Source organism: Notothenia coriiceps, unplaced genomic scaffold (genome assembly GCF_000735185.1).
Source record: "Notothenia coriiceps isolate Sejong01 unplaced genomic scaffold, NC01 NC01_scaffold00036553, whole genome shotgun sequence".
Taxonomy (NCBI): Eukaryota; Metazoa; Chordata; class Actinopteri; order Perciformes; family Nototheniidae; genus Notothenia; species Notothenia coriiceps.
Window position 1 is genome coordinate 223,725 of NW_011369254.1, and position 8,262 is coordinate 231,986.

General features: G+C 39.7%; 1 protein-coding gene across 1 annotated transcript in view; it reads right to left on the bottom strand.

Annotated features, from left to right (window-relative positions):
- ush2a (Usher syndrome 2A (autosomal recessive, mild)) overlaps nt 1–7,977 on the bottom strand; it is a 166,447-nt gene extending 158,470 nt beyond the window's left edge. The window contains exons 1-5 of the mRNA XM_010792799.1: nt 7,593–7,977; nt 7,375–7,475; nt 6,849–7,063; nt 6,496–6,714; nt 2,368–2,536 (exon numbers count right to left, since the gene is read on the bottom strand). Of these exons, the coding sequence (XP_010791101.1) occupies nt 2,368–2,536; nt 6,496–6,714; nt 6,849–7,063; nt 7,375–7,475; nt 7,593–7,977 (1,089 nt within the window). The remainder of the gene's footprint in view (nt 1–2,367; nt 2,537–6,495; nt 6,715–6,848; nt 7,064–7,374; nt 7,476–7,592) is intronic.
- Between the last annotated feature and the right edge of the window lie 285 nt (nt 7,978–8,262).

Genomic DNA, 8,262 nt, shown 5'->3' on the forward strand with positions numbered 1-8,262 from the left:
GTTTGAGTGTCAAGGATGATTATGTTATTCTTCTGAATGGTCAAAACAGATCACATCACTATACCATTAAGTGAAATGCCCGACCAATTCACAAGAATGCACACACACACACACACACACACACACACACACACACACACACACACACACACACACACACACACACACACACACACACACACACCTCAAAGCCATAACAACGCAACATACCTATAGCAAAATACCTCGAAGCCTTACATTTTTCCGTGCCTACAGTACTTGGACAAGTATAACCCACATAGATACTGTAAATATATATCAAAAACAGATCCCTTAAGGGTATACATGCATACTGTACACACACAGATACAGAGTTGTTAGCAAATGAGCCATAAACAACCCTACATTTAGCCGACAACACACCCAAGCGCCGCTCAGCCAGACACTAACTAAACTGTCAAGTTGGATTTTCTGGCTGCTCACAATCCTTTTAAGTTCTGCTCCACATATATCATTTCCTCATTTCTGGCTTAGCCCTCTAGCCTTAATTGTGCTTTGAATCAAACTGACGTAGATATTTCTTTATGTACCTCCATTTAGCACCGCTGAATCAGAAAAAGTATGTATTTCTATCTATTAGTTAGACCATTTTTTGGTCAATACATTAATACTCTTAATTTAATATTTGTTTAATATTTTTTGTGTTTTGTTGTAGTTTGACATTTTGGGAAATTTGCTTCTATTCTTTATTGAAAGAAATTAGACAAAAATGATATCATTCTCATCTCTGTTTGACCTTTAATTTACCACATTTAATTTCTGCAAACAAGTATTTTGCATGACCGAGGAGCAGTTTGTGTGCCTGCTTCATAAAGCCAAAGCGCGCGGAAACCCCTCACAGCTGACACCGACAACAACAACAATGGCCGATTGTGCTCCAGCTTCCTCTGTACCTCTTCGGAAGACTAGATTCCCAGTAGGTAGCTGGTCTCTTCAGTGGACCACTGCTGCTTGTTAAGTTTCTCCATCGTTGTGTACAAACTGGATAAAACGCCGGCTTTTTGTTGTTTTTCAGGAGTTGATCCCGCCCCTGCCCCCGCCTCGACGTAAGCGTGACGTATGTGGTGATTTTGCTCCAGCCGGACAATTTTTAGGTGCCTGAAACGAACCGGATTCAGGAGCTAAGAGGCTGCTCCGCTGTGGTGTGAACAGGAAAACCCGGTGCTTTTCAAGCTCCAGCTCCGAACCGGCCCTGAAACACCGTTGGTGTGAATGAGGTATTAGAGAATGCATGATATAAAATGAGATCATTAGGGATATATAATGTCCTTATAGTTTGACATATTAATGTGTGCTAAGGCACAATGAGCACAAGAGAGGGGCAATCAAATAGGGTAACAAAATGTAATGTGAAAATTCTGTAAAGCCTGTTAAAATGCATGCCAGGTCAAATAAAAACTGGGCCCCAAGTGACCTTGAGAAAAAGTAGACAAACAAACAACGTAACAACTTAAGTAACATCCACATACAGTGATTAGGCTGTCATGGTGACCATGATTTGTCAAGTACCACAATGTTATTCAGAGAAAGAGACTCAAGTGGAATAAACTGTTAAATGATACTCTATAACAAACCAGAAACATACACACACACACACTATCTATCACGAAAATATATTCTCCATGAAACCAAACAGATGCAAATGCTATCCGTAAATATAGATTTAAATGTAAACTAGTATTTTATTTTGAGATTCTAAAAGTGAATTCATCAAATAAATAAATAATGTACAATGTTAACTGTGTTATCAACAAAAACACATTAAAAACTCATCCAAGCAACTCAATTAAACAACCAAACATTTAGTAAACAATCAATCTCAAAAATAACCACAGACCAAAATAGATTCTAAAAAAATAATAACTTCCAGGGGTATTTAAGTTAGTTTTCCATAAAATACATAGATGTTTTTATAATTGAAAGTGTGTGGTCTTGCCTGTCAGCGTGTGTGTGTGTGTCAGATTTTGTGTGTGCCCCTGGCCCCAGCAGCTGTGCCAAAGCAGATGTTTGCAAGTGTAATTACCACAAGCTCGCAGAGAGGAAGGGAACAAAATGGACAGAGAATGAAAGAGAAACACAGACAAAGAAGAAATGATAGATACATGTCCGTGATGCAAAGAGCATTCAGCTTTCACAACGCTTGTGAAACAATTAAAGGCAAACCTGATGGTTCTTCTAAGGTAGATTCATTGACAAATTCACCTTTACATGCACAACACAACAGCTCATGATCCCAAGCCTCTCATATTGACAGACTATGGCATGTTTAACAGCCCAGTTGTCTCCCTTGCCCCTATAGGAATCCCAAAGACCCTCCAGATGTGTTACCTGTAGAACAAGGTGTGTCCATCTCTCCGGTGTGAGCCTCCCCTCGGTTCTGAAGCTGGCGGTCAGAGGAGTCTGACTGCTGGACTGGCCATAGTGCAGGTTGACCGCCTGCTCGGACACCGTCACAGAAAAAAACAACCGCTGCCTTGAGCTCTTCTCCAGCAGCATCCTGAAGGAGACACAAACACACATACATTTTAAGAAACACAATAATTTCAGCAGCAATAGACAGTCTATTTGAACATCTGTCAGTGATAAATTGTTCTAAGTAAATTCAAAAGGTAAAGACAGGGAAAAGTGGAATCTAAAACTCATGGAGTCGAGAGCCACCGCACAGTTTCACACAGTCTCTCATTCTGACATTTACATTGGAATATCAATATTTTACATGACTGCTAGGTTTGAGCTGCTACACTGGGTGCAGACACACACCCTCCACGTGTCATATTAACCACCATCGCCGACATTTTATGGGAAATCATGACTTTTATGAACCAAGAGCCACATACCCTATAAATCAAGGATAAATGTATGCATGGGGAAAAAAAGAGACCATATGTATGTATGTCTGCACATGCATGAGAGTGTGAGTATGTGCCTGTAGGTAGGGATAAAGAGATATCAAGAAGGACAGAGATAATGAGTGCAAGAAAAAAGTGAATACAAGTTGATGACTTACTAAAACACTGAAGTTATTGACTAAATTGTTTTTGTCAAGAGTTTTTGAGCTTTCATATTCACATAAAAGCTCCGATCAACTAAGCATTGTTGTTGTTGACATATCTTAAAGGTCACCTATCATGCTATTTTTAGGCAATAGCATAGGTCTCAGATACTGTATATACAAATATATAAAAAATATGTCTATGAAGTGTTTTGCTCAAAATACCAAACAGATCACCCATTCTAGCCATGCCTCATATCCCTCTATTTCACTTCCTGTTTCAAAAGTTTCAAAAGCTTTATACCCAGTGATTCTTCGTATAAAGCTTTAAAAAATATATATGTATACGGTATATTGATAAAAAAGGAGGGGCTGAGCTCATGCAGGACCCGGCAGCTACCGTCTAAAATAAATACTGCCATGATGAAACGCCATATCATGGATTATCAAGGATTATTTCTGAAACAGTATGGAGCTCAAAGGCTTTCTCTCTTGCCGGTTATACCACAGGTTAGCTCTGAGTGTTAGCGATGCTAATGTAAACACCGACCATATTACATCCAAAACAGTCGGGCATTGTTTCTGATAGCAACTTTCTGATAGGGCTGTGGGTCCACATTTCCGATATTACGTCATATCGGACGCAAATCTGGATCAGCTCCGTTGTAGCCCCGTTTTTAGAGATTTGGTTACGGTGGAAAAGAGAGAGGGTTTTATTTTCTGACGCTGCGTGAGTTCCCTGACACACCGGGGACACATATTTATGTATAAAAGACATCAAAAAGTGCAGTCCCATTTAAGTTTTTGTTTTGACCAAAAAATGTACATTTCTCCACCAAAGAAAACGAGCAAAACAGATATTTTAGAAGCTTGAACCAGAAAACTTGTGGCATCTTTGCTTAAAAAATGTATGCTTACTTGATCCATTGTAAAAATTATTCAAGCAGAAAAAGTAGTCATTATGTTGCCAGGGCAATTTAATGTGATAGTTGGGCAAAATACACATTGTTAAACACTGTTTTCAAATAAACTATGATAATTATGATATGTACTTGTACTTCATCCACATGTTCTCCATATAGAAAAGTCAACTGCATGTACTCAGAATAATTCACAATTTAAAATGAGTACCCTCAAAAAATATAGGTGTAACCTTATGGAAGTGTAGCCATGGTGAAGTAAAAACTATATTTGTAAGAACAGGTGGCTGGCTCTGTTCATTGTTCAGATGAGGAGAGGGATGTGAAATCACAGAGAGAGGGAGAGACAAAGAGAGAGGGGTGAGGAGAGATGGACAGAGGTGAGGATAGAGACCTCCTTTCATCTGGCTTCTTTGATGGCAGCCATGATCGTCTCTACAACAAAAGACTGATGGCCAACGACAGCTACAGAAAGAGAGAGAGAGAGAGAGAAGAGAGAGAGAGTGCGAGGGGGAAGATATTCCTCCATTCAGATGCATTCAGGTGCATAAAGGTGTCATGTTCAGCAAACCAAGACAACAAGACCAGTCTGTCATCTGAATCCCTACAGACAACTTCACAAACAAAATCCCAGCATGAATTTAAAAGGAGGGATTTATCTCTGTCTGAATCTCCTTCTCAGAGTTACATCTAACTGAGGCCAACATTTAAACTGAACATTCAGTGAGTTATTAGAATTCACGCCAAACCTGTTTAGCGTTGCTTTAGGTCTTTTTTCAGAACTGTCACTACTGCAAAGCTTTCAGTGACGTTAATCTTAGCAGCACATCATGGAACATGTGAATGCTGCAGGCTTTATTTACGTTGTCTAACCATTTCTGATTATATTAGGAGAAAGCCTGGGTCATTTTAGTTCATCCTTTTTATAACAACAGCCACATTAATTATACTGATTTTACACATTCAAGTCTGTTTCAAGTCTTGTGGAGTAGTACTGCAAATACTTAACTGTGTAAAATGTCAACGATCGAGTTGCATTGTGGGTAATGTAGGTCCCAGGTTTCATTAAGGGACGCATACAATTAAAACATATTAAAATCAAGTCAATTTTGATCCTTTTACTTTTTAAGTGTCCATTGTGAGTCTATCAATGTTATTGAAGCCCAGTTTTATAATTGGTGAAGTAATCTTTTGCTAGTGACATTTTCAAATAGTAAACCAGGAAATATAAACCAAGACGTCATGTATGTTTAGCTTATTTTAAGTTTCATGACAAAGCATCCCATGTTGTTTGCACAATCTACTTTAAATGTAAGTGTTTCTGTGTGCTGGAGGCGGATATGAGCTTGCCAAGTAAAGCCAACTGATCCCTGTTTGTGCATGCAGCGCTTTGTGTATGCGTGTGTTTGTGTGTGACTGCAAGCTGATCTGAGTGTGTGTAACTCTGCACCATCGGAGTCCTACCTGCAACATACCAGCACACTTTCATCCCCTGTCTCTCACACACAACATGTCTAAGTAGGACATGACAGATAGCGGTTAGTCAACATCTCCGGAAAGTGATACTGAACAGACCTGATTGCTCCTTGTGTTTAGATCAATATCACAGGACTTTCACTTCAATGCACTTTTTAAGTTTGGAAGCCATATAAGATAATATATCAGAACAGACATTTGACTATACATCACACCTACATCAGCAGAAAGCTATCATTTATCAGTCGAAGGATACGTTTGAGTTCTTACGGTGCAATAGTAATTGTGATTTATACTTGCAACACACAAGTGTTATTATTTATCTTTCTTAGTTTTTCTTTCACTAATGTTTCAAGGATTTAAATATGTATACTATATCCTCATACCAATAACGACTTAAAACGACTGAATCTGATCCCTGCACTGTTTTTTATCTATTTTATCTTTTCATTACTTAATCTTCACCCATAAAGTTCCATTTCTACAAGAAGTATAACTTCTTGATTAACTTACTGATTGAAATGCAATGGGAGATTGTTTCCAAACAGCCTCTAACAAACATGATGTTACTCTTAGTGGCTGTGCCAAATGAAACTGCAAATCCAGACTTTTTCAAAAAGATCAGAATATATCTATTGGTTTTCTATAATACTTATCCATGGCTAATATGGAATTTCATGTTTGAAAGAATCACATGTCATGGTAAGTAAAACTAGGTAACGTTCATCAGAATCTGTTTGTAATGTACTGCTGTTAAATATCTTGACTTTTTTCTTTGCACAAAATGAAATATATATATTATTTAGGGAAACAGCAAATACTTCTGCTTGTTTTGAGTTTGCTGGACTGTCCAGAGAGAAATAGTTAGTTTAGATCCATCCATCCAAAAAGGATATACATCTTTCGTATTGCCAAGTACAATTTGTGTGTACTGTAACATGACATTGGTAATCTATCGATTCAAGCAGTAAATTATTGATTTTATTAAAAGAAACGCTCATACAGTATATCCAGCTATGCAACAAAGAGATGAATGTGATTTCTTATAAATTACAAAAAGTAACTCACATCTCTCCAGAAGAGCTTGGTTTGATCCACAATGCCAGGGTGAGAGAACCCAAGTCTCCTAGTTTCTGTGAGGGGGGGGACACCAGACATCCATCCTGGACGGGCCGAAACAGCACAGAACTGGATCCACCAGGAACTCCCTCTGAACTGTTATTGGTTATGTTCTCCGTCTCTGTCCCGGGACGAGTGTCATTACTGTCTCCAGTCACACAGGAACCCCTGGAAAATAAAAATGTCATGTCAATAATCTTTTTTTCTCTAAAAGGTCCTCTTTTATTTATTTTTATTTTGCATGAACTGAAAGGTGGGAGGACATTTAAAACACCTTGATAGAATGAATTTGATCTATCTACCTGTGTGCAGGCAGTAGCAGCGGGGCATACGGAGGTGTGGAGGATCTGTAAGGACAGTCCTGGACACAGAAGGCCTGATGACATGTCGTCAGCTCAGGCTGGGAGGACGGCGTCTGACAGTAGCTGCTCCGCTCTGGAACTCCACAGGTGGAGCGGGACGGAGAGGTGGACATGGTTTTAAAGGCGGCAAGGTTCTCCATACGTGGGAAATGTCCCTAAGAATAAAAGACCATTTCAAAATTAGTATCATTCCATTCAAGCTAAGTCTCTTTTACTTACAGTATTTGTGAAGGCATTCAATTACCTGCAATACAAGGCATTTTAGCAATTTAGAGAATTAACATGAGGCCTATGGATAACATTATGATATAGCATAACACATCTTACAGGCAAATATCTTACTGTAACACACACTGTATGTACACAGTGCTATGAAAAAGGCCTTTTTGTTGGTCATCAAATAATAAATACAGTGTTAACAATTAGTATTCCAGTTTTTGATCAATACAATTCAATTCAAGCTTACCTGTGATGAAGCAGGTTTTGGACACAGGCTGAAGAGGAGGAGAGTAAACCAGAGGAAGATATTATGCCATCTTATCCTTTTCATGGTGGCTTTTCCTCTTTCTGTGATGTTTTTCAGGTAAAATGGCCAAGAAAAACCACACCACCTCTTCGTTTCCCCCAACCTTTTTTCCACTTGCTTGATTTCAGTGTTTCTGGTTAACATAACATGAGGAATACCCGACGCATTTGTCCCGTTTCGGTCCTCTCCTTCGATGTATTTTCCTCCAACTTCCTTGATGCATTTGTTCCTCTTAAAGTCAAACTGCTCCTCTCTCCTTCTTCTCTCCATCTTCTCTCGGCTGACTCCTGTGCGCCATGTTTGTCTCTTCCTTTTTGCCTTCTCTCCCGCCACTCCTCCCTCGTTGTCTCTCTGATCTATCCATCTCTGGCCTTTGACCCCACAATATTCTGGAGTGGGGTTCTCCAAGGGGCCCAGCATAGTCCGAGGTTCTCCAATCTTGGACAGGGTTTCTGGAACATTCCCCAGGGCAGAGGGATGTTCCAGAACTTGGATTTTTCTCGGAAACCTTCCAGCAGCGCTTGAATAAGTGATGACTGTCATGGTTTCATGGTTCCAGGGTTACAGGGACATTTTCTTTACAGACCAGTGCCCCTAGGGTGAGGCTACGAAGCTTAGCTCTCTGTTACACTGTCTCCGTCCCTCCCTCGCTCACACACACCCACACCCCACACACAAACCACAACCAAAGCCTTCACATGATAGGTAAGATTTCACAATCTAGAGAGGGAAAGGAGAGAAGGAGAGAAGGAAAGAGAGACGTGGTCAGACCAAAATCCAACATGAGACAAATCTGAGGAGAGTGAAATGCCATGCAGGCTATTCCCT